Below are 26,651 nucleotides of genomic sequence, written 5' to 3'. Positions count from 1 at the left end.
TGCTAGGTTGGCAGGAGCAGGGACCGAGCAACGGGTGCTCACCCGTGGCAGAGATTCGAACCGCCAACCTTCTGATCAGCAAGTCCTAGGCTCTGTGGTTTAACCCACAGCGCCACCCGCGTCCCATTGCGATGTTTAGCTGGTGATAGATCACAAAGTTGAAAACCAGATACCAACCAGCCCTAAAGAGTATTATGACCTAACCTTAACCCTTGCCTGCCCCTTACTGTCCTCAGCCTCCCTCTTTCTCCCTGGTGCGCCCAGGACCCACTGACATGGGCTCCTTCGACAGATGACCATTTTGTTTCTTTCACCGTTTAAGAACTGAACTTCGCATGGGCAAAATTCAGTGCACCTTAGCTACTGGGACTTTCGGCTTACTGGGTTTTTGGAATTTGGCAACATGTGCTGTCTCTGCGCGCTTCCATCTCCTTGGGAAGAGTCTTTCCTCCAAACAGGTCAAAGTGGCTTACATAGTCCTCCCCCACCACACATTTTCATCTTCACAACAACCTTGCGAGGTTGGTGAGCTTCAGAGATAACAGACCAAGGTCACCTAATGAGATTTGTGGCCAAGTGGGCAGGTGGGGAGGTGTTCAACCTAAACCCCGCCAGACTTGGTCCAACCCTCTAGCCACTACACCGCACTGCCTCCTGTGGGGGGGGGGGTAAAAGCTACGCTTGCATTTTGCCAGCTGGCGTGTTTTGAGGTTGCGACTGGAAAGAAAATAATAATAATGGTCTCTGTCTCAGTTGGAGACCGAAACAGAAGCACCATTGGCTTCCGTTGTCTCGGAAAGTCGCACTTCAAAGCATCAGCAAATGCAGCGATGGCAATGAAAGGAACTTTTATCTGACTTTCTTTTAAAAATAGACAATCCAAATAGTCAGCGTGGGGTTTTATTTTTTTTATTCTGATAAAAACAAAAACCCAGAGACTGTCTCCTAAAGACAGAATTGTCGTCCTTATTCAGGATGCTTTCAGACCTTGTTGGACCACAGCTGCCATCCATCCCCAGCCAGCAGGACCAATAGTCAGGGGGGGATGAAGTTTGGGGGAATCTAGACAGCTACAGGTCCTCCACCCCAGACTTGGGCACATGGCCCAGGCAATCAGGGATCACATGGCCTAGCCAATCAGTGTTAAAGGCATTTACAGAGCTGTAAAGCAAGGTTGAAGGACGTGGGTAGCGCTGTGGGTTAAACCACAGAGCCTAGGACTTGCTGATCAGAAGGTCGGTGGTTCAAATCCCCTGCTCCTGCCCACCTAGCAGTTCGAAAGCACGTCAAAGTGCAAGTAGATAAATAGGTACCGCTCCAGCGGGAAGGTAAACAGTGTTTCCGTGTGCTGCTCTGGTTCGCTAGAAGCGGCTTAGTCCTGCTGGCCACATGACCCGGAAGCTGTACGCCAGCTCCCTCGGCCAGTAAAGCGAGACGAGCGCCGCAACCCCAGAGTCGGCCACGACCGGACCTAATGGTCAGGGGTTCCTTTACCTTTTTAAAGCAAGGTTGGGGAAGCTGGGGGAATGTTCAAATGTTGTTGGGCCACAGCTCCTGTCAACCCCAGTCAGCCTGGCCAATGGTCAGGAGGGATGAGAGATGAAATTCAGAAAAATCTAGCGGGTCACAGCTTCCCTCTTCTCAGGCTGTGAGAGGTGGGGTCCTACAGATCCTGGAAGTGAGGAATTGGAGTCAGGAGGAGGGTTAGAGTGGGAAGGTGGAAGGAGAGAGAAACAGAAGCCTATTCTCTCTCTCTTGTTCTCCCAAATTCATGGAGGATAAAGGCTCTCAATTGGCTACTAGCTGTGCTCCGCCTCCACAGCTAGAGGCAGCAGTGTGTGGCGTGGTTGAACTGTGGAACTCCCTGAGACAGGAGGCAGTGATGGCCACCATCTTGGATGGCTTTAAAAGAGGTTTGGACAAATTCCTGGATGTGAACGCTACCCGTGGCTATTAGCCATGGTGGTTGTGCTCTGCTGCCACAGTAGGACGCAGCAATGCTTCTGAGTACAGTGGTACCTCGGGTTAAGTACTTAATTCGTTCTGGAGGTCCATTCTTAACCTGAAACTGTTCTTAACCTGAAGCACCACTTTAGCTAATGGGGGCTCCCGCTGCCACTGCACGATTTCTGTTCTCATCCTGAAGCAAAGTTCTTAACCCGAGGTAATATTTCTGGGTTAGCGGAGTCTGTAACCTGAAGCGTCTGTAACCTGAAGCGTCTGTAACCCGAGGTACCACTGTACTGACCTGGAAACCACAAGAGGAGACGGCCACTCCTATGCTCAGGTTATAGCTGTCAACATTTCCCCTTTTTTAAGGGACATTCCCTTATTCCGAATAGGATTCCTCGCAAGAAAAGGGAAACGTTGACAGCTCTGGCTCAGGTCCTGCTTGCTGGCTCCCCACTGGTTGGCCACTTGAGGAAACAGGAGGCTGGACAAGATAGGCCATTGGCGTTCTTGAGACGCTGAGGACTAGCCTCATGCGCCGTGGCCTTGCAACACAGAAGCTTGCTTTCTTCTACTTTCAGCGCCTGATCTGTTTCGGACCTGATTCACCACCCACTAGCCAAACTAAACACGCTCTCTCTTTCTCTCTTTCTTGGCCCTGTCCAAGTCTAAGCCAACGCTCCTTTTCCTGCAAGCTGCAACAACTGCGCTGCTGGACATTTTTTAAAATATGTTCCTGAAGCGTATGACTATTTCAGTCTCTCTCCCCCCCCCCCCCTTTCTTAAAGAGACCACGTTGTTTAGGGGCTGGGAATCCTCCCACCCATCTGAGCCACTCCCTTCCCCTGGGAACTCGCTAGCAGCAAAGTCACATCAGGGCGGCTGTGTGGTTTTGCGTTGTGTTGTGTGTGTGTTTTATGGTACGAAAGCCTTGCTCTCTCCTGCTTGCTCCCAGCTCTCTGGCAGGCGGGTTCCTTTCCTTGCCAGGGTCCTCCTGACCCAGGGGAGAGGCTCTGCGTGTACCGGGGGCCGTTCCCAGGACCTGTTTGGGCACGTCCCCTTCCCACCCATCGCCTGCCTGGCACCGCTCAGGAGCTGGCGCAAAGGCCGCCCCCCCTCCTTCCGTCCTTTGGGGCCGGCTTGCAACAGAGGGATTAATGGGCGTTGGGCAGGAAAAAGTACAGCCAGTTCCTGAGGCTGCCTGTCAGTGCTCAGGTGTTGCCACCCTTGGCTTCCCTGCCCTGCAGTCCGCTTCCTTGACTTAGGCAGATGAGAGTATCCCGACGCCCACGGCGGGAGCCCAGCGCCACACCCGAGTTGGGAATTTCTGATAAGAGGAGCCTGGTTATCCGAATCAGGCCAGTGACCCAACTCATCGGTCCTTCTGTTCTCTAGATGCCCCACTGGGAAATGGTTGAGTTAGCCTGACAACCATGCCTCTTTCAATTTTATTTTTATTTTTTCCTGTGCTCAAGCAGGGCTGGATTAACCATTAAGCAAAATAAACTTGATGGTTGTGGACCCTCCTTCCTTGGACCTTTTAAGCAGAGGTTGGGTGGCCCTCTGTCGTGGATGCTTTAGAGCTGAAGATTCCTGCACTGCAGTGGGGTTGGGCTGGATGAAACATGGGGTCCCTTCCAACTCTCCAGTTCTGTGATTCTAAGCCTGTGCTTCTAAGGATCAAGGGAAGGGAGGCACCACAAAATTTTTCCATTTTAACCAAATTAATGGTCACAAACTGCTCACCTGAGCGTTCGTTTTCTCAGTTGAAGTACATGGAAAAAATCGCAACAGAACAACTTTGCGGCAAAGCGGGCTTGGGTGCCTTATCTCTCCTAAGTATTGAAGCAGGCGGGCTACGTAAGGATCTGATCCAAGACTTTTCAATTAGAAAAAGGAGGAAGGTTTTCCAAGTGTAAATAAAGTTGGAAGTACAGTGGTTCCTCACGTTAAGTACTTAATTTGTTCTGGAGGTCCGTTCTTAACCAGAAGCACCACTTTAGCTAATGGGGCCTCCTGCTGCTGCCGCGCCGTAGCACGATTTCTGTTCTTATCCTGGAGCAAAGTTCTTAACCTGAAGCACTATTTCTGGGTTAGCGGAGTCTGTAACCTGAAGCGTATGTAACCTGAGGTACCACTGTATTCAAAACAAGCATTATTTTCCATCTTACTGTAGGTTTTGTTTCGTTTCGTTTCAAAAAATTAAATTTTGTTCTATGGTTTATTATTGTTTATAGTTTGAATTGGATATATATGGGGGGCACCAAAATATTTTAAGTGCTTAGGGGCTTCGATAGGTCTTAATTTGGCTGGAGTCTTCCTTCCCCCTCCCTGCTTTTGGGATGGGGTGTGGTTCAAGCCAGGAGAGAGCTACCTGTGCTATACTCCTCCAAGTGTGCTAGATGGGCTGGATCCAGCAGGCTCTTTTTACATTGCCGGACTCAACTCCCATTAGCTCGCACCAATGACCAGGGATGATGGGAGTTGTAGTCCAGCTCGCACCAATGACCAGGGATGATGGGAGTTGTAGTCCAGCTCGCACCAATGACCAGGGATGATGGGAGTTGTAGTCCAGCAACACCTAAGGCCCGCAGGTCCTGCATCTCTGCTTCTTAAGCTTCCTGCCTTGATGCCACTCTGACTCTTGTTTCATCAGTCCCAGCGCTGGTTCCCCTGTTTGGCGGCAACTCTCTCTGGCAGAAAAGGGTTGTTCCCATCTCGTTCCCTCTGCTTGCGGGTTTCCCAGAGGGCCATCTGGTTGGGCACTGTGGCATCCTGGGCCGCATGGGGCTTTGGCCTGACTCAGCTGGGCAGAGTCTGTGGCAGCCGGGTGCACCAGGGAGGAAGAGGGCGATGCAGAACAGCAACTCATGCAGAGCAGCAGCAGGCAGCCTCCTCTAAGAGGCAGGCCAGGCTCTGGCATTGAGGCATTGCAGGATCAGAAGGGAGAAGGTGGAACAGCAAACTAATGCAGAGACACAACAGGGCCCCTCCCCTTCCTGTAGCTCAGTGGTAGATCTTTTCAGGCAGAAGGTTCAAGCCCCAGTTGCGTCTCCCGGTAGGGCTGCGAGACACTCTCTGACTGAAATCCTAGAGAGCTGCTGCCAGTCAGTGTAGGGAATCCTGCGCTAGGCTGACACCACAGATGGCGGCTTCCTGCGCTCCTCCTCAATGCATAGGCGTCGCTTCTGGAGGCAATTTTGCAACACACAAATTTGGAAATGAGTAATAGACACATACAGCTAATAACTCGCACAGCTAATATTTGGGGATTGCAGGAGCTACCGAGTTGCCTTTCACTGGCCAGTCTTTCCCCTGGCGCTTCACCACGGCTTCTCGCAACACAGGTGTTTCTAAGACGCTCCCTGAGATGTCACTGGGATCCCTTGGGGGCAGCAATCAAAGGTGTTCTTAGGTCCTTGGTTTGGGAGGGAGACATTTGGAAGAGGGGCAGTGTGCCATCTGACACAAAGCTCCCCATTTGGCTGCAGAAGGTCCCGGGGTCAGTTCCAGCTTTTGATCATTCAGGAGCCAAAACGTCTGAGAACGAGGCTGCTCAACTTCCAAGGTATGACTGTACAGTGGTACCTCAGGTTACATACGCTTCAGGTTACAGACCCCGCTAACCCAGAAATAGTGCTTCAGGTTAAGAACAGAAATTACACAAGGGCGGCACGGCAGCAGCAGGAGGCCCCATTAGCTAAAGTTGTGCTTCAGGTTAAGAACAGTTTCAGGTTAAGTACGGACCTCCGGAACGAATTAAGTACTTAACCTGAGGTACCACTGTACTGGAGACCCACTGCAAGTCAGGGTAGCCCACAGACGGGGAACCTGTGCCCAGACTGCCAGCTCCCCCAACCCCAGCCAGCAGGGCCAGGAGTTGGGGCTGAGTGGGGACTCCAGAGGGCTGCTAGGCCCCCCAGCTGTGGGCTAAAGCAGGGATCAGGAACCTTTTTCAGCCGTGGGCCGGTCCACCGGCCCTCAGACCATGTGGTGAGCCGGACTATATTTTGGAAAAAAAAATTGAACGAATTCCTATGCCCCACAAATAACCCAGAGATGCATTTTAAATAAAAGCACACATTCTACTCATGTAAAAACATGCTGATTCCCAGACCATCTGCAGGCTGGATTGAAAAGGCGATTGGGCCGCATCTGGCCCACGGGCCTTAGGTTGCCTACCCCTGGGCTAGAGTGTCAGACTCGAAGCACAGAAGGTAAAGGTAAAGGGACCCCTGACCATTAGGTCCATTCGTGACCGACTCTGGGGTTGCGGCGCTCATCTCGCTTTATTGGCCGAGGGAGCCAGCATTTGTCCGCAGACAGCTTCCGGGTCATGTGGCCAGCATGACTAAGCCGCTTCTGGCGAACCAGAGCAGCGCACAGAAACGCCGTTTACCTTCCCGCTGGAGCGGTACCTATTTATCTACTTGCACTTTGACGTGCTTTCGAACTGCTAGGTTGGCAGGAGCAGGGACCGAGCAACAGGAGCTCACCCCGTTGCGGGGATTAGAACCGCCGACCTTCTGATCGGCAAGCCCTAGGCTCTGTGGTTTAACCCACAGCACCACCCGCGTCCCTAGCAAAGCACAGAAACTTGGCTGCAAATCCATAAAAGGTATCGGTGTTGGGTGACCTTGGGCTGAACAGTATCTCTCAGGCTCACCTACCTTCAGGGCTGTTTGGAGGGAAGGCTATAGGCATTCCCCAGGCTCCTTTGGATGAAACTTAAGACAGGAATGTAATGCAAGCGTCTAACCGTCCCGATCGACTTAAGGAATGTTCTTCTTTGGCAAGATAGCATCCTGATTTTCTTTTTTTAATGCCTTTGCCATGAATACTACAATCCTTTAGCTTTCAGCCCCCATCCCTTGAGCCAGAAGCGAAGTCTCTTGAGTTTCTTAAGCCGGTCAGGTTCTTGAGCATGTCTAAGCAGCCAAGCCAACCCTCACCAGTAAAAACGCTTTAAAATCCCAAACTTGTACTATGTTTGCATCTCAATTCCCTAACATCCAGCACCCGGAGCTGCCTGCCCAAGTTGGTGAACGTTTGGCAAACACGTCTCTTCCGTAATAAGTTGAACCCCATCGGTTCTGTTAGGTGGTGTTTTGTTTTAAGTTAAAAAGGAGACTCTTGCTTTTTGGCCATCTTACTTCGTGTCCCATCGTAGGAGAAGTTGGTGCAGATCTTTGGATCACGTCATGTCGACGACGTCTGTGACGTGCCGATTGGCTAGGATGCCTGAGGTCACACCCCCAACATACATCGAAAACACACTTCGGCAATCATGGCTTCCACCCCACCAAAGAATCCTGGGATCTGTAGTTTCCCCCACCGCAGAGCTACAATTCCCAGAATCCTTAACAAACCACAGTTCCCAGAATCCTTTGCAGGAAGCCATACACTTTAAAAGCAGCGGTGTGATCTGACTCCCACTGGTAGGAAAAAGCCCTACTTTTCAATCCTCAGCAACTCCAATGAGGCCTGGGAATCTTCCATCTGATACCCTGAAGAGTCTGTGTGGACAATCGTAAAATCTCTCCCCCTCTCTATTATATTGCTGAAACAAATCAAATCAAGAAATATGGGTGGATTGGGCAGGGAAACCAGGATTTTTGTGTGTGGAAGGACTGTGAGTTCCACATCCAGACAAGCGCAGAATTATTTCAGTTCTAAGAATACATGCTTGGCTTCAGTTAGTGGATTTGAAACAGAAAACGAAGTAGATCCCTCAAGTCTGAAGTTGTGTGGATGTACAACAAGTATACAACGGGCAGCAGGGCGTATGCCTTACAAACAACCCAGGGTGTGAGAACCAGGGATTTTATGGCCTCACAAGGCTTTGTTGTCTCAGGACTCTCAGATCCTTTTGTGCTGCTTTAGGATTGGAATTGTTTTTCAAGTTGTTCAATAGTTTGGCTGTGTGTGTGCCCTCCGTTACGACATAAAGACGATTAATTATAAGATGCTTTGGAGAGTTCAAAGCTCTCCCTGAACTTATCAGGTCAATCTTGGCTGCAGCCCTGTGAGGTAGGCTGGCGCGGCTGTCCCCTTTATGGGGCGGCGGAGACTGAGAACAGGGCAGCTTTGCCCCCGAGCCAAGTCATGCGTTGGCTGGTGTGAGATTCAAATCTTGAGACTATCCGACTCGCACCCGAGGTTCCCGAGACTTGAGATCGCTTCCACGCTCGGCGCTTTGCTTCTGCCTTAATTAACTTTCCCATACTTGCAAAGCAGAATGCTAAATGTGAACATTTGACAACAAAAGCTTTGGTTTTTCTAAGCTTCTTCCTTGCGTTAAAATTTGGCTCAGGTGTGTGTGCTTGCCATCGCCTCTTGAGGACTAGCGGCCTAAGGCGCCGGCTGGGCAGCAGCCGGATTTGCTAAATACCATATTTTTTGCTCTATAAGACTCACTTTTTCCCTCCTAAAAAGTAAGGGGAAATGTGTGTGCGTCTTACGGAGCGAATGCAGGCTGCACAGCTATCCCAGAAGCCAGAACAGCAAGAGGGACTGCTGCTTTCACTGCGCAGCGATCCCTCTTGCTGTTCTGGCTTCTGAGATTCAGAATATTTTTTTTCTTGTTTTCCTCCTCCAAAAACTAGGTGCGTCTTGTGGTCTGGTGCGTCTTATAGAGCGAAAAATACGATATCCAATGCAACTCCAGTAAATCCCAGGTTCTGGTAGGCAACTGGAACAAAAAACCGAAAACCCAACGCAATTCCAAGCTGGACTGAAAAATGTGCAAATTTTAAAACTCTTCACCCCGCCCCTTGGCCCATCTGGCTCCGCCTCTGACTTGATCCTCCATAACCTACCGAATCCCACTAGGCTCCGCCCCACCACACCTGGGATTCCGTCCTAGCTGAAAATTCTCCTAGGCCCTGCCTTCACCCCACCAAGCCCTGCCTCCCCACCCAAGCTGTTACTTCTGCGGTCTGCTGGTTCTGGGGCTGATGCCCAGGACGGCCGTCACAAATGCAAGGGGAACCGCAGGGCTTAGTGTCTCTTTCGGGGGAATTCTAGCTGATTCAGCTTTTCTCTAACCCCTGTGTGGCAAACGACCCTTTCCAAATTCCCCCTTCGCTGCATTCATCCTCCCCCCCCCCCCTTTTGCATCTGGTCACCCTCCATATTCAGGGCTTCCCGTAAATGCGCAAAGCCCCAGCACCCATAGATGTGCACTTTTGGCCCTGGCCTCCTGGCCCTTATCTCTCAGCATCTCCCCCGAGAGCGGCAGCGGAGGTGGAAAAACCCCTCCTCCAGTCACTGCCGGGATAGCTCAGCCCTGCTGCAACATCCGCCGCCCACTTTTTAAATTCTTCTTAAAACGGAGGCGAACAACTGCCTGGAAGCTACATTCTCTCCCCCCCCCCACTCTCTGCACCCCGGCCTTCCCTCAATCCTGACACCCTCCAGGCATTGAGGGACTACGATTCCCATCATCCTTGAGCATAGGCTGTATGTGTGGGGAGGTCAGTGGGAGCCGGGAGCCCCCGTCAGTGAAGACCACCAACCTAGATGGCCTTGAAAGAGGAGTGGGGGCCTGTATAACTTTGCAGCCTAGACCGTGGCTGGCTCCCAGTGATAGAAACTCAAGTACAGTGGTACCTCGGTTACAGACGCTTCAGGTTACAGACGCTTCAGGTTACAGACTCCGCTAACCCAGAAATAGTACCTCGGGTTAAGAACTTTGCTTCAGGATGAGAACAGAAATCGTGCTCCAACAGGAGCAGCAGCAGGAGGCCCCATTAGCTAAAGTGGTGCTTCAGGTTAAGTACAGTTTCAGGTTAAGAACGGACCTCCGGAACGAATTAAATTCTTAACCCAAGGTACCACTGTATATAAGCTAATTGCAAAATGGTACCTTGAATCTAGGTTGCGGTAGCCGCAACAGAATGTCGATTTGCCACTGGGGGGGTTGGACTAGATGAGCGCTGGGGTCCCTTCCAACGCTACGATTCCATGATCTCAACTACATTGCTTGCCCTTACAACAATTCACCTGCCCCAAGAAGGAGACGCACACACAGGCGAAATGGAAATGGTATTAACTATGGAGCAAGGCAGAGGTTTTTTAAGGCAGAGGTGGGGAAAATGCAGAGAATCCTTCACAAAACAGTGCCCTAAAATACATAACTGGACTCGTTTCGATTAATGTCTGCAGGAGACTTTGTGGATATTTAAGTTATAATTAGAAAAATCTTAATAATTATTCTTAAAGGAAACGGTTTATAAGAAGTAAATGAGGAGTCCACATACAGGATAAAGGAAGTCTTTTATTTGGTTGTTTGTATTGTTGTATGTTATGCTCATGTATGTTATGTTCATGTTCAATGAGGGTGGATTTGTGTATTGGGGGTGGGGGGTTTATGTTGTGTTGTAAATAAAATTCCAATAAAAATTTAAACATTAAAAAATAAAATAAACTGTGGTAGCCAACCTGGCACCCAGAAATCTGCATGTGGTCGCAATTGGACCTGTGGCAGTAGCAAAACGCGCCTGGCGCCTGGCTAATTTCTAACACCGCCAGCTACGGGTTCGGCTCCATTGTCTGCCCCAGGGGGTTATTTATCGAGCCTCTAAGGGGTTGTTTTGTGTGGATCACCTAGACAGCTTGACTTTGAAGTTGGGAACCTTTGGTTCCTTTCATGGCCAGTCTGAAGAAGTAGCCAAACCCGACGGATAAGTTCTGAGTATTTGGCTGGGCATGGCGACGCTGAACCCCGCAGAGGAGGCATTCGCCTTGCCCGCTTGGCCATGCTCCGAGGGGCCCGAAAACGACCCTGTAATTTGTTCCCCATCAGATGTTGGAGGGTATCTTTTCTGAAGCCTGGGCTCCGAAATCTCCCTCCTGGGTGACAGAGGAGACAGCTTTCGAGTGGTTGAGAGGCCGTGGGTGTGATGAGCCGCGAGGCACGCAATTCTCACAGACCCCCCCTTGGCCTGCCGCAGCAAAAAAATCTTTTGCTGAAAACAGGAAAAGGTGTCAAACCCCAGAGCTCCCACGTCAAAGGTGCAGGGTGGGGGGGACGGTGGGGGGGGGTTGCTCCGTAAAGATCTGGTTTGAGTGTCGCTAGATTTGTTGCCGAATCTTCCCCTTGTAGACAGCGTTTCGGCCGACAACGACAGCTTCATCACACCCAGGGCATTCGCGATGGGGAAACTGCCATCTATCTCAGCCTTTGAGCCCCACGTTGGACAAAAAAATCCATGCATTTTAGAAGTTTGGACTAAATGACTCTGCTCTGTGATTCAATGATTGTCCACAGGGACTTGCAACAACTGTCCAGGGCAGGCATAGGCAAACTTGGCCCTCCAGATGTTTTGGGACTACAGCTCCCATCATCCCTACCTAACAGGACCAGTGGTCAGGGATGATGGGAGTTGTAGTCCCAAAACATCTGGAGGGCTGAGTTTGCCTATGCCTGGTCCAGGGTATCAGGTAGGAGATTCCCAGGCCTCCTTGAAGAGCTGAGGAATGAATGTAGGGCCTCCTTCTACCACTGAGTCATGGCCTTTTCCCTAGAAATAAGCTAAGGTTCTGGTCCTCAAGATTCTAGAAGATAGATTTGAATAGGAACCCAGGAAGCTGCCTTAGTGAGTCGTCTAGACCGCTGCCCCATCTAGCTCAGGACTGTCGACACGGGCTGGCAGGGGCTCTCCCGGATTTCAGGTAGGGGACATTCCCAGCCCCACCTGGAAATGCAGGGGATTGAACCCGGGACCTTCTGCATGCAAAGCAGGTGCTCTCCCACTGAGCTGGGGCGCTTCCCAGCCCCCCAGGGCTCCTTGCAATACACCTCCATCCTGCATTACAAAAGGGTGCAGTTGCAAGCTCACAGGTGAGACCGGGCTCAGGGCAAGATTGCTTCATCGCCCCAGCCTGAGCCAAATGGCTGCTGCATCAGATCTTGGTGTGTAAACTCTCTGCCATAGGTGGGGAAATGATTCGAGCACAGCAGGTAGCTGGAGTTTATTGTTTGGAGTGGGGTAAGGCGGCACGACGCACCGCCTTTTAGATTAGTTCATGATCATCTCCCTTTTTGGGATGGATGTGTAAGGCTAGAATGCCAGCAAGCATGCACAGAGTGCCTTTCTCTTGGCACCGATGCCTTGCTGGCCCAAGGACTTCTCATTTAAAACAAGGCAAACAGATATCAGAATGTGTGGTGGTAAGAATTCTCATTTTGGATAACCAGAGCCTGATCTGAATGCCTGCTTACCCAAGGAATAAGTGGACTTGTTCAGACTCAGTTTTCCCCACCTGTGAAATGGAATCAGCAGTGCTCTGAGTGGCTGTGATGACTAACCTGGACCATTATTTTAAGATTGTTTCTGAGACAAGCTTTATTCCTCTGGTTTTTACACCTATTAGATACTGGCTTGTTCCTTCATCTTTGAAAGCCTAGTTCTCGATTCCTCATGTTCCACAGCCTTCCAATCTGGACTACTACTACTAGGCTGAGAGAGGGCATTGACTGGCTCAAGGTCAACCAGTTAGCCTAGTGGCTGAGTGGGGATTCGAACCCGGATCTTCTAGCTCTCTAACCACTATACAACACTGCCTCTTAAGGCACAAATGCATTTCCTGAGCAGTATTTCCTAAACCCTGCATCCTCTAGGTGCAGATGTGCTACAACTCCCATCATCCCTGACCATTGACATTGATGGGAGATATTGTCCAGAACATCTGGATGAAGATTTTGGGGTGCCAAATTTGCCAAACAGAAATCATATTGAAAGTGAAGTTTACTTTATCAGCAGTCAACAGACCATTAAAACATTTTGTAACAACTGAATGCACCTGAAAATCAGAATTAAAATACTAGACACTCAGGCAATATTTTCAGGCAATCCTAAGAAGTCTATTAAGGATAGCTGTGCCCAAAAACTTTGCCTCCTGATCAATGGTTGACTTATAGGAACCCTGCAGCTCGGAGGAGGGACCAGGGAGGGACTGTATTATGGGATATATTAAACCTTTCCTCACCTCTTCATAAAAGCTATAATAGAGAAGGACATGCAGAATAGACTCCGCCTCAACGTTGTTACAGAAGCTGCATCTGTTGTCCACTGAAGCCACAGTCACACCATAAGTTAAAAGCACTATGACGCCACTTTAAACAGTCATGGCTTCCCCCAAAGAATCCTGGGAGCTGTAGTTTGTTACGGGTGCTGTTAGGTGGACCGTGCCCCCCCATTCTCCTCCCAGAACTACAGTTCCCAGAGTGCTTTAAGAATCAATCCCGCCTCCCAGGAGCTCTTGCGTTCGCTGAAACACATAAAATTCTAGTCCTCATGATAATCTATGGCAGGGGTAGGCAACCTAAGGCCCGGGGGCCGGATGCGGCCCCAATCGCCTTCTCAATCCAGCCCACAGACGGTCTGGGAATCTGTGTTTTTACAGGAGTAGAATGTGTGCTTTTATTTAAAATGCATCTCTGGGTTATTGGTGGGGCATAGGAATTCGTTCAGTTTCCCCCAAAAAAATATAGTCTGGCCCCCCACATGGTCTGAGGGATGGTAGACCGGCCCACGGATGAAAACGGTTGCTGAGCCCTGATCTATGGGAACAGCTCTTCTGGGAAAGGATGGGGATTGAATTGGAGATGTGCAGCTCACTGAACCACATTATTGGAACAGTGTGAAGGGGACATGGGGGCAAAATATAATACAGTGGTACCTCGGGTTACAGACGCTTCAGGTTACAGACGCTTCAGGTTACAGACTCCGCTAAGCCAGAAATATTACCTCGGGTTAAGAACTTTGCTTCAGGATGAGAACAGAAATCGTGCTCCGGTGGCGCGGCGGCAGCGGGAGGCCCCATTAGCTAAAGTGGTGCTTCAGTTAAGAACAGTTTCAGGTTAAGAACGGACCTCCAGAACGAATTAAGTACTTAACCCGAGGTACCACTGTAATGGGAGAATCAGGGTGTTGCACAATTGTCCCCATGTTTTTTTCTCCGTGAAATATTAAGCAGATGGTGAGTTCGGGCCATAGATGATGCAGTTTAGTAGTGCATTCGGGCTATGGCATTCATGGTATTATGGGAATGATTCTTCCTTGGGAACATAGGGGAACTGACTTATACCTTGCCGTTGTCTACACTGACTGGTTGGGGGTTGTATAGGTGTGCCTGCTTTCTATTTCTTTTGGGCTGGGCATGGGCATTTTGACTTTTGCTCAGGGGGTGTTCCTTTCAAATGGGTGTTTTGCAGTTCCTCCCACTTCTCTCTATGTCCCTTCCCCTCAAAACTTTGGGGACCCCCAGTGTTGCACCTCAAAGCTGCCCCGTTTTCTTATCTCAAACAACACCGGGCATGTTGCCTATGGTTTCTGCAGCGTGGTGACGCTCTTGACATGCTCAAAGGCACTCTCCGTAGCATGTATGGATGTGCAGGCGATAAAAGTGGGTTGTGCTCACCCTGACTATACAATACTTGTAGAGGGGATTCTGGGTACTGAACATGCATTTATTTACGTACCGGTATGAGGAACCTGTCGCCCTCTAGAAGCCAGCAATAGCCCTCTCCCCCCCCATGAATTTGTCTAATCCTCTTTTAAAGCCATCCAATTTGGTGGCCACCTCTGCCTCCTGTGGCAGGGAGTTCCGTAGATTAACACCGCGGCAGTTAAACTAAAAAGTCCCAAATGCTACCACTCATTTCTGATGCTTTCTTGTTTTTGTCCTCTCAAGGGGCTCAGCAGGAAGGGTCATCCCCTCTGGCAGTCTTTGCAAGAACCCTGAGAGGTAGGTTAGGCAGAATAAGGGGAGCCAACCCAATGTCACACTTTGGGGGTGAATAGAGGATTTGACTTTGCGCTGGCTCTGCCGCGGATACAGAGTTCTGCCCTCCTTCTGCTTTTCCTGATAAAAGCTCCATGCTTTCAATGCCTAGCAGGCAGCAGTACACCAGGTGAAGTTTTCCCAGAAATGGCTGCACCAGTTGAATTTCTGCCCGCTGTGCAGTTTTTAGAGCCCTCTAAAGACGCTGATTGCGTCTGGACCCTGCCCAGTCTCCCCTCAGCTCCCTTCCGAACCCTGATGGCTTCTGCCTGTGCCACAACCACCACCTCTAATCCCAGCCGATTGCTCCTCCTGCTAATCCCTCCTAATCTGATTGGCGTTTGTCAGGGTTTGTCAACCCAGAGGGGCATGATGGCTTAATTGCAGCTCAGCCCGTCCCTCTGCCTCCCACCTGTGCCCGCAGGGGCAGGTGGAGAAGGCCTCGTGGGTAATCTCAGGACTCCTGGGTTCTATTCCCAGCCCTGGGAGGGGAGGGAAATCGAGAGCGGAGGTTTCTGTGTTCTTGCTTGCTGCCTTGTTTTGTTTCCCCTGCTGTTTTGCAGCAGCAGCAGCCGGGCAGAAATTCCACAGGCAAAGTGCTGTTTGGTCACCTTTCTCTGCAGTGGGAAGGGCCGTGCAGCTGCTCGGTTTGTTTTCCTGCACAGCAGCCAGGCAGAAATCCAACAGGAAAAACACGGCTCTCGCCTGATCCCTGCTGCTCAATTTCTGCCCTCTTTCACAGGGCAGCCAGGCAGAAACTCGTCAGGTGAAGTGCCACACAGACACAGCGTGCAGCAGGTGACCTGCGACTGCTCAGCTTCTGCTGCCCTTTAGAGCTGTCAGGCAGAAATTCAACAGGAAAGGCTCTCTCTCTCTCTCTCTCTCACACACACACACACACGCAATATTCACTGTGCAGGGAAGATCGCGTCAATGTCTGCCTGACATCGTGACATCCTGCGGGGAAGGGGGCAAAGGCAGTGGCGCTTAGACACGAGGAATGGGAGCACGAGGCTTGGGCTGGGGGGCGGGGAGAGGGCCGGGCGTGCAGTGTGGGAAAGGAGTGGGGCGCTGGGAGGGCCAGGGCGGCTGCTAGCTGGGACTTGGAGAGACCGCGGAGAGGAGACGGAGCAAGGCCTGTCCTGGGCATTTTGCCCCATTGCGCCCCTCCCTGAGGGAAGGCAATCAAAGCCAGCCTCTCTCTCTTTCTCTTTCTTTCTTTCTTTCTTTCTTTCTTTCTCTCTCTCCCCCCTCGCTCCTCCATGCCAGGCAGGGGCTGGCAAAGTTCTGGCTGAGCTGGCATCCCCCCGGGCGTTGCCATGACGCGGACCGCGCCCAGCTCCTGGGTCAGAGTGCTCCTCCAGGAAGAAAAACCACGCCTGCCTGGCAGGTCCCCATCCGTCGTCCCCCCCACCCCACCCTCCAAGCCTTCCCACCGCCGCTCTCCTCCTCCTCCTCCCCGCAGAGCCAGCCTGCCCGCCTGCCCATCCCCTTGCCCGGCCGGTTGAGCCTGCTTGGCAGAGAGGGGAGCGGCTGCCCCTGCTTGGAGCCCGTCCCCTTCCCACCCACCCCTGCCCCGTCGAAGGCAAACACACAGCCCAGCTGGCTGGCACCCAAGGCGGGCAGGGAGCGGCCACAAGGCAGCCCCGTTCCGACTTCCGAGAACAAGGCGAGGCACCACGACGAGTCTCTCTCGCTCTCCCCCCCCAATACCCCACCATCTTTGCCCAGCTGGCACCCAGGTTATCTGGGCGAAAGGTGGGTGGGAGAACAGGATGCAGCAGGGGGGACATTATTAGAGGGTGCCGGAGGGAGTTTAGGATTATTTTACTTTCCTTTGTATAGCACGTTTTTATCCAAGCAGCCTAAGGTAGCATACGTTGCTCCCCCCTTCCCACAACAAGTTGGAATTCGAACCCGGGTCCCTCCCAGGTCCTAGTCTGACGCTCTCGCCACTACTGGCTCTCTCTTAAAAACCAACTTCTTTTAATTGGTATTGGGTAGGGGGCAAGCTAACCCTTTCCATTTCAGTTTCTCATTTCTACCACTGTTTGATTTTTTTGTTTTCCCCCCAAAATGAAAATTCGTTCAGTGTGAATTTTTCCTACTGTACCCATTTTTCATACGCAGTTTGCCAGAGAGGCACATTTTCTTTGCAGAGCGCTTCCCCCTAATATAATGCATGTTTGGGCAGGGTGTTTTCACGAATACATGCAGTAAAAGTACAATTTACCCTCAACGGTGTTTGCACCATCATCCTTTCCCATACCCCAGAAGTTGTTGGACTACAACTCCCATCATCTGCCTGAGCTGGCTGGGGACAATGGGAGTTGTAGTCCAACATCAGCTTGAGGAGGAGCCAAAGCTGAAGAAGGCCATAGCCTAGAATATGCTGGAGAAACTGCATCATAAAATTCAGAGGAGTTCAAATTTCGAAGGCGGGCTGCATTTCAGTTATCGCATCATTTCGGAAAGTGCAAAAATTAGGTAAAGGTAAAGGCACCCCTGACCATTAGGTCCAGTCGTGGCCGACTCTGGGGTTGTGGCGCTCATCTCACTTTATTGGCCGAGGGAGCCGGCGTACAGCTTCCGGGTCATGTGGCCAGCATGACTAAGCCGCTTCTGGCAAACCAGAGTAGCGCACGGAAACGCCGTTTACCTTCCCGCCAGAGCGGTACCTACTTATCTACTTGCACTTTGTGCTTTCGAACTGCTAGGTTGGCAGGAGCAGGGACCGAGCAACGGGAGCTCACCCCGTCGCGGGGATTTGAACCGCCGACCTTCTGATCGGCAAGTCCTAGGCTCTGTGGTTTAACCCACAGTACCACTGCCTTAAAATGTGAACTGCTCCCCCTTTCCTGGGGAATTGCACCTGGGACCTCACCTACAGCACTAAGGATCTTTATAGTTCTACTGCAAGTTTCTAGACTCCTGTCAGGCCCCAGTCAGCATGACTACAGGTTCAGGGAATGATGGGAGTTGTAGTCCAGCAACTTCTGGAGAGCCACAGGCCCCCCTCTCCTGTCCTGGACCGTGTCACAACCTATCAGGGATCCCATATGAAATGATTCCAGCACGGCCTACCCCTGATCTGTACTCTGGCGCACAGAAATGGCAGTGCTCCTAAGCACGTACAACATGCAATCGCAATTTCGACCTGGGAAGCACCACGCAGCCTTGTTAGGAACATCTAGGGCAGCCAATGCCCTCCAGAGGTTGGGAGCTGTCATTCACAACCTCTGGAGGCCAGGAAGCCGGTCTAGGGAACGGCTTGGCTGAAGAGGCTATGCTGAGAGCCACATTCCCTTTGTGGTGGGGGGCACATGCCAGCGGTGAGCGGGGCCAGAGGTAAAACACCCGGAAAGAGCAACAGATGAGATTTGCCTGGAGAAAAAGTGCTGTTTTGTGGAGGGAAAGCGTGGCACGAAATTGTGCGAGGGCACAGCAACCAAAATGACGGCCATGCTCTCTCGATAAATAATAATAATAATAATTTATTATTTATACCCCGCCCATCTGGCTGGGTTTCCCCAGCTACTCTGGGCGGCTTCCAACAAAACACTAAAATACAATAACCTATTAAACATTAAAAGTTGTTGTTCCGCCAGGCTTTTGGTCAGGGCGCAGCCTGACTCCCTCCTCTGGCAACCTGCACAGAATTTTGCTTAATTGGTTGCCATCAATTTGATTTAATTAATTTTTATAATGAAATATTTTAGATTGTGTGATTATTTGACTGATTATTTGATTGTTGTTAGCCGCCCTGAGCCCGGCTTCGGCTGGGGAGGGCGGGATATAAATAAAATTTATTATTATTATTATTATTAAAAGCTTCCCTAAAGAGGGCTGCCTTCAGATGTCTTCTAAAAGTTTGGTAGTTAGTTTTCTCTTTGACATCTGGTGGGAGGGCGTTCCACAGGGCGGGTGCCACTACCAAGAAGGCCCTCTGCCTGGTTCCCTGTAGCTTTGCTTCTCGCAATGAGGGAACCGCCAGAAGGCCCTCAGCGCTGGACCTCAGTGTCCGGGCAGAACAATTGGGATGGAGACGCTCCTTCAGATATACAGGATCGAGGCCGTTTAGGGCTTGAAAGGTCAGCACCAACACTTTGAATTGTGCTCGGAAACGTACTGGGAGCAAGTGTAAGTCTTTCAGGACCGGTGTTATATGGTCTCAGCGGCCGCTCCTGGTCACCAGTCTAGCTGCCGCATTCTGGATTAAGTTGTAGTTTCCAGGTCAAAAAACGGGAAGGTAGTACGTCTGGGAAGATGGCGTCCTGGATTTTGCCTTCAGATTGTTGGAGGGTATGGGCTGCTTCCCACCCACCACATTCCTCTCTCTCTCTCTTGCCTAAATCCAGGGCAGCCCGAGGCATGATGGGAGTCCAAGGTTGCATCCCAGCCAGCAAGGGTGCGAAGACAGGGTCTGTGAGGGGCGTGGCCTAGGGAGAGAGTTCCGGGGGCCAGACACAGAGGCCTTAAGGGCCGCCTGAGCCCTCTCCCCCTCCTTCCCCCTGCAGCTTTCGCTCTGGGTCTTCTCTCTCTTCGGGCGCCCCGAGAGTGGAGGGTTTGAGGCTCTCAAATGCCATGGGTCGTGGGCGGCAGGAGGGAACTGTCCTATCTTTCCTAGGAATCTGCCTCTAACCCTGTCTCTCTATCAGGCCCCTGATCTCCTTTGCACCGTCTGGGGGCGAGGGACTTCCTCCCGCTCTGAGAAGAAGTCAGTGCTGTTCTCTCTCAGAGTCTGCACACTTCCTTTCCGTGTGTGTCTGTTCTTTTCTGAGTTTCTTCACGTACATCTGCCATCTTCCCTGAAGGAGGCCTGGGTTTTATTGTTTTATTTAATTGAAGCGTCTACGTTGTCTTCTCTCTCCTCCCCCATTCAGTAGAGAACGTAAGACTCTTAATCTTAGGGTGGTGGGTTCGAGTCCCGTGTCGGGCCAAAAAATTCCTGCATTGCAGGGGGTTGGTCTAGATGACCCTGGAGATCCCTTCTGCTATTCCGTGATTCTGTGATAAAGGTTCTAAGAGCAGCTTAACTTAATTTCAGTTAAGAAATCGACAACTGCAATGCTTGCGCTCTGAGAGACATGGCACAAAAGGAAAAGGCATGGGGAAGGAAGAGGAAAGCGAGCAAAACACAACCCCTTTTTGATTTAGGCTTGGAGGGGAGGCAGGCGGGAAAGGTGAGTCCTGCACTAAGAAGGCCTTTCTTCAAACCTCGCCTCCATCTTGGAGGTGCAGCTGTCGCGGCCCTCCCTCTTGGCCACAAAGCTCACTGTGGGTGACCTAAGCCCGGCCACTGCTGTTCAGCCTAACCTATCTCACTGGGTTATATTGGGGATCAGTTTGAGGAGGAGAACCATGTATACCACCTGGGGGAAATGGTGGGGTTTAAATGCAAGAAATGTATAAATGGTAAGAACTGAAAGCGATCATTTCCCGCTTTTAGTTTCTTTAGCTCCTTTCCTGGATTGTCAGTTTCCTACAGAGACAATGTGTGCAGTTGGTGAATCTTTGGGCAGATCAAGAGTGAAATAGTCTCTGATGTTGAATGACGAAATACATAGGATCTTGGCGAGTGAATTAATGAGGAACCTGCGACATCGCCTCATAAACACCTCAACAGACCCAGTTTCGGATTTTCTACAAATTAGCACACTCTTCAGACCCTATTTAACCAAGCCCAATGCCACTAACTGCACACAGGGAAATCAGCGAGGCTGGTTCAGTGGGCAATGTGAGGACGCAAAGAAAGATCTGCTAAGGGCTATTAGAATAAACTTTCCGAAATTAACAAGGGAAATAATGGGATGGAGCAGAGCAGCATATAAACAGGACTGACGCAACCCTCTGTTAGCCTTAATAAATGATTGCGAGTTTAAGGAATTGATTGCATCTTGAAGGATTAATTGCTCAAAACTTCTCAAAATAAATGATTGTCCGTCCCCAAACACCTTGCTTTGAATGGCTTTTAAATACAAAACCTATTGGCTGGTGCTAACATCCCTGCTCTTTCCCCCCTGTTCTTGCAGGTGAGGCAATGGGAAGCCCTGAAGACGACTTGATTGGGATCCCTTTCCCAGAACACAGCAGCGACCTGCTGGGCAGCCTCAACGAGCAGCGCCGGAGGGGGGTTCTCTGCGACGTGACCTTGCGGGCCCAGGGATCGGAGTACCGGACCCACCGGGCCGTGCTGGCAGCCTCCAGCCGCTACTTCCGGCGGCTCTTCGCGGGGCCCGGCATGGGTGTCTGCGAGCTGGATTTCGTGGGGGCCGAGGCGCTGGGCGCCCTGCTGGACTTTGCCTACACTGCCACCCTGACCATCAGCACGGGCAGCCTGGCAGAGGTGCTGCGAGCCGCCCGGCTCCTAGAGATCCCCTGCGTCATCAAGGCCTGCGTCGAGATCCTGCAGGGAAACGGCTTGGAAGCGCCCGTCCCCGATGACGCCGCCCGCGAGCGCGCCCACCGCTACCTGGAGGCCTTTGCCACCCTTCCCAACGCCGAGGGCGACCTGCCCGAGCCGCCCGTCTACCCGGCCCCCCGCCGCAGCAAGAAGATCCGCAAATTCCTGCAGGCCAAGGGCTCCCGCCTCAACAACCACCTCGGCGAGCTGTCGCCCTCGCCGTCCCCCTCGTCGACGGGGACGCAGGAGCGGCCGAGCCCCCCCAGTCAGGCCTCTCCGGCGCCAGTCCTCGCGCACCCCCACGAGGACGAGGTGCTGGCGCCCTCTCGCGCCTTCCCGTACCCGTACGCCCCCGGCCTCTCGCCGGAAGACCTGGGCTCAGACGAAGAGCCCACCGAACACGACATCATGTCCTACATGCGGGCCCTCAACCCGGAAGGGCCGTCCCTGGGCCTGGACCCCCCGGACAAGCTGGTGCGCAAGCGGCGCTCGCAGATGCCCCAGGAATGCCCCGTCTGCCACAAGGTCATCCACGGCGCAGGCAAGCTGCCTCGCCACATGCGCACCCACACCGGGGAGAAGCCCTTCGCCTGCGAGGTCTGCGGGGTCCGCTTCACACGGTGAGCCTTTCCCCCCTTTCTTTCGAAACTGGCTCGCTCTGCCCACTGCGTCCTGGCTTGATGCCAGCAGCAGGATGAGGCAGCTGCGAGAGAACAGACTGTACCACATGGGAGTGTAGGGGTGTGTGTGAAAATACCACAACTTCCTTCTTTTGCTGTTGGCCGTGTTGTTGAAAACACAGCTCCTTGCAAAGGAGGAGGAAAAGGTTCTAGATCAGAGGGGAAGGGGGCTATTTTGTCCGAAGGCCCCATTGCTTTGCAGGGAACCTTCTGGGGGCTGGCATGCCCAGGGGTAGATACAGCGAGAGGCATTGAGCGGGTGGAGTTAATGGATGCGACTCTGGATCTTTGTTCGGGAGGCTACATCTGAGGGGTTTTTTAATATGCGCACAACCTGCGTCTCTCCATCCAGACATCCCAAATTTCCCGGGAAAAGGGGATTGGTTGTTAAAGCACTCAGGGGGAGGAACAGGTGTGTGTCTCCTAACAGCTCCGTTGGTATAGCATGAGACTCTTAATCTCACTTTGGGCAAAAGACTCCTGCATTTTGGGGGGTTGGACTAGATGCGACCTTCATGGTGCCTTCCAACTCTGCAGTTCTATGATTCTAAGAACTCTCAGCACTCCTAGCAAACTACACTTCCCATGGTTCTTTGGGGGAAGCCACAGCTGTTTAAAGTGGTATCATAGTGCTTTAAATGGCTAGTGCAGATGGGGCCTAGGCAAAACTCTATCACTCCCATTTCTGCTGAAAAGCTGGCCCCAGCTTCCTTCCTTTTTTGTTTGTAAACGGGCCATTGGTCACCCTCCGAGAAGACCCATTGAAATTGCTGGGCTTAAGTGACTCAGGTCCACGGCTTCTACTGAATCCAGCCCAGTGTTTTTTTTAAGCCATGCTGGCTTGGTTTTATTAGAATTATAGAATCTGTAGAGTTGGAAGGGGCCACGAGGGATATCTGGTCCAATTCCCTACGCTGCTGGAATGATTTTGCACAACATGGGGCTCAAACCCACGACCGAGATGTCTTCCTTGGTCCCCCCCCCCCCGAGCTGTGCAGAAGGGGGGAAAGAAGTTTAAAATAAACAGTACCTTTTAATCCTGCACAAAGTGGTGCTCCCTCTCCTAGAACTGACAGCAGTGAAGAGACAGGTGAAGAGAAAGGCAGCGAGGACTGTTCCACCCGTAGCACTCAAGGGAGCCTGCCTATAGCCAAGCTTCAAAGAGGCTTCTCCTTTCCTAGAGCTCCCTCTAGAGGCCATTCTGCATTTATCTAACTGAGCAATTACTGCGGGGGGGGGGGGGCTTTTTTGTACCCCATTTGCCACCAGCCCCTGCTAGCAAGGCCAATGCTCAGGCATTGCGATTTTTGCATAGTGCACAGACACACAAATCATGATTTGCAATATATCATATCTCTGATGAAAATAGGGACGTATTATTATTATTACTTACTATTTATACCCCACCCATCTGACTATGATGCCCCAACCACTCTGGGCGACATATATGAAACCATAATAAAACATTAAACATTTTTAAACTATACAGGTCTGCTTTTAGATGGCTTGAGGGTTGGATAACTCCATATCCTCTTAACATTTCTCCAGTGAAAACAGGGACTTCCTAAAGAAAAGCAGGACGTTCCGGAATCAAATCAGAAACCAAGATGGCTTCTTGTAAATCCAGGACTGTCCCTGAAAAATAGGGTCTGATATATTGCCAGGTCAAAAATTATGAAACAGTATCACAATGTGGACCTCAAACCAGTTTCGGACAATAAATTGCCCAGCCTTAATTCTGTGTGGGCCGCTGGGTTCCTCTCCGTTTCATAAGGACTAGCTCCCCTCTTGTTTGAAATTGAGGTTGCCCACAAGCAAGGAAGATGCTGCTGGGGCCACGGGCAGAGGTTTCCCTAAGCTCTTGCTGACACAAATCTCATGCCTCCCCCCCTTTCCCCCTCGCAGGAACGACAAGCTCAAGATCCACATGCGGAAGCACACGGGAGAGCGCCCCTACTCGTGTCCGCACTGCACGGCCCGCTTCCTGCACAGCTACGACCTGAAGAACCACCTCCACCTGCACACGGGCGCCCGTCCCTACGAGTGCTGCCTATGCCACAAGGCCTTCGCCAAAGACGACCACCTGCAGCGCCACCTCAAGGGCCAGAACTGCCTGGAGGTGCGCACCAGGCGCCGGCGCCGCGGGCCCGATCCCGAGCCCAACTCCTTGCCCGCCACGGGGACGCCCTTGGCCGACCACAACTTGGCCAACGGGCTGACGGATGAGCAGTGCCTCTCGCTCGCCCGCGGCTACTGGGATCCGGCCCGCGCCCAGCAAGCCCTGTCTCCTCACATCAAAGAAGAGGAGGACGAGGACGAGGAGGAGGAGGAAGGCCGCGAGGAGGGAATGGCAACGGAAGACGGGCCGGCGGCGGAGGCAGAAACGGCGTAGGGGGCCCCCTCCCCGAGACTAGGCCTCAGGCCTTCTTTGCTTTGGCCGTTGCCACGGCGACTCTGGGGACTAGGCCGTGGTCCAGGCCGAGATGCACTATTCCCCCACCCTTTCTGTTGCCGCGGCAACGGAGACGAGATGCACTATGACCCGCCCCTCCCTGGCGCACTGATTTGGTGCCTTTAGCGACCCCTCAAAGGGGTACGGGGCAGTTATGAACCAAAGCAGGTGGGGTTGGGGTGGTGGGAGGGCAGAAAAGCAAGGGAGAGGGTTTATATGCTCAGGATCAATGAAATAAGCAATTAAATAGGGGTAGTGCTATGGGGGGGGCGTGGGAGGGAATCCTGATTTTTTTTTCCTAAGAAAACAAGAGAATTATATAACTTTGGGAAGGGGGGAGTGGTTGGTGGCCCCCAGACCCTGCACTTTTGGGGGGTGCTTTGACCCCCATGTTAGGGAGGCTAGGAGGGGATGACTAGATTTATTTATTTTTCTGAAGGCGAGGATGTCAGGTTGAGGAGCTTTTGAGGAGTGTGCCAGGTTTCCTGGGTTTGATCCCTGCCTCTAGCTTTCCAGAGAATTTTATTTCTGAGGGGGCGGAAGAGAGAAAAGAAGATCTTTATATTATTCCGGGCCCTGAGACTGGCAGCTGCTTTTTGAGAGGGGGCGAGTGGGAGACCCACAACCTTTGCATGGTGGGAAAGGGAAAACGGGGCGTTTTTTTCCACACCACCCAGGGGCGGTGCCTGCACCCTATATTGACTTCACCTCCTTTTTTGCACAGAGAGCCCCCCTCGGCCCTCGCGGCTTCCTGGTGGCGTCCTTGCACAGTGTAGTGGGCTGGTCCCAGCAGCAACCCGTCGGTGTCGTCCCCAGCTTGTTCATTTGGGGTAGGAAGATGCCCCCCAAACGAGTCTTCTGACCCACATTCCCATAGCTCTTCCACACCAAGACCCGGAACTCCTTGCAAGAAGATAGGTTTTAGCACTTGGCGGGGGACGGACCATCAACTTGGGGTTACCCCCCCCATAAAAACCCTCCCCACAGAAGTTTCATTCCACAGCAACAGGTGTCCGGTGGACTTTTGCACAAAGAGGCAATGACCCCGTTCTGTTGACACCCCACTTTAATTTTCCTCCTCCACCGTTGCACTAGGGTTTTTGCCTGCGATTTGAGGGCGGGGAGGGTTTGGACTGGCACACTCCTCGATGGTGGTTAGGGGTCAGGTCTAACTTGTTTCCCCCTCACCCCCATTTGCACATTCCTTAGATTTCCGTGCCCCCCCATCACCTCTCTGGAGGGGGCAAAACAGCCGGTGGGTTGGGTTGGGGAGAGGCGGCGTTTGGGGAGCGCAGGGAAAAGTCCGTCCCTAGAGTATTAGCACAGAGTTTAATCTATATTTAAGAGATGATGTAATATATTATTCCCCCCTCCCCAAACTCTGCTTTCCCTTCCACCCCCAACCCTGTCCCAATTCCCCCCACCCTCCCCCCAGGTGTGTTTTGGGGGAGCTCTCCTCGGGTGAATAGAGGGAGGGCAGGTCTCCCCTGTCTTCCCTGACTTTGTTTTTTAAAAAGTGCCTGTATGTTTAAACTTGAATTTCTAGCTACTTGAAGTGCAAAAAAACCCCCCGCTTGTTCCACCTTACCCTGCAATACCTCAGCTACCCCTCACCCTGTCTCCCCTGTCTTGAAGACCCTCCCTCCCCTTAGACTCTTCCTGCAGCAGCGATTTGGTGATGGGGTGGGGTGGGGAACAGCTGGAGATGAATGGAAATACCACCCTCCCCATTGCCTTTCTCTGGGAGCGCTAGCAAAAATGTGGATATTTTCCTGGATGGCTGTGGGGGCGGGTATGTGGGAAAGACGGATGGGGTGTTCACCTCCCCTCCATTTCATTTGGCGGTGTTGTTTTTTTAATTATTATTAATGTGCTGGTATTCCCGGTGTCCGTTGAGGCTGCTTGACAATAAAAAAGGAAAGCAGGGGAAATTTTGGGTTTGCGTTGGTGTCTGGTGCCTTCATGGACAAAAATTGTCCCACAAAAGGTGGAGTGAGGTGGCTTGCGCGCAACACGAGGGTTTACATTACCTGTGCCAGGAGGTGCCACTAGACCGGCTGACACATTGTGTGTGTGGTGGTTTTTTTCTTAAAAACAATGTTTAGGGGTACAGTGGTACCTCGGGTTACATACGCTTTGGGTTACATTCGCTTCAGGTTACAGACTCCGCTAACCCAGAAATAGTGCTTCAGGTTAAGAACTTTGCTTCAGGAATCAGGAACAGAAATCGTGCTCTGGCGGCACGGCAGCAGCAGGAGGCCCCATTCGCTAAAGTGGTGCTTCAGGTTAAGAACAGTTTCAGGTTAAGAACAGACCTCCGGAACGAATTAAGTACTTAACCCGAGGTACCACTGTACTCTCATTTTGACTCAAGTAA

General features: G+C 51.8%; 1 protein-coding gene across 10 annotated transcripts in view; it reads left to right on the top strand.

Annotated features, from left to right (window-relative positions):
• ZBTB7B (zinc finger and BTB domain containing 7B) overlaps window positions 1-26,205 on the top strand; it is a 55,342-nt gene extending 29,137 nt beyond the window's left edge. For 9 of the 10 annotated variants that reach the window (XM_081173657.1, XM_081173660.1, XM_081173658.1 and 6 more), the window contains exons 2-3: window positions 20,772-21,762; window positions 23,728-26,205. In XM_081173657.1, the coding sequence (XP_081029783.1) occupies window positions 20,772-21,762; window positions 23,728-24,214 (1,478 nt within the window). In that variant the 3' untranslated portion in view covers window positions 24,215-26,205. Of the gene's footprint in view, window positions 1-18,645; window positions 19,923-20,771; window positions 21,763-23,727 lie in introns of those variants that run through there. The other variant, XM_081173663.1, reaches the window with a different exon arrangement.
• The last annotated feature ends 446 nt before the right edge of the window (window positions 26,206-26,651 follow it).

The sequence above is a fragment of the Podarcis bocagei genome, assembly GCF_964188305.1.
Source record: "Podarcis bocagei genome assembly, chromosome: 16".
NCBI lineage: Eukaryota > Metazoa > Chordata > Lepidosauria > Squamata > Lacertidae > Podarcis > Podarcis bocagei.
Note: the sequence above shows the minus strand (reverse complement) of the source record. Positions and strands in the feature narration are given on the sequence as shown.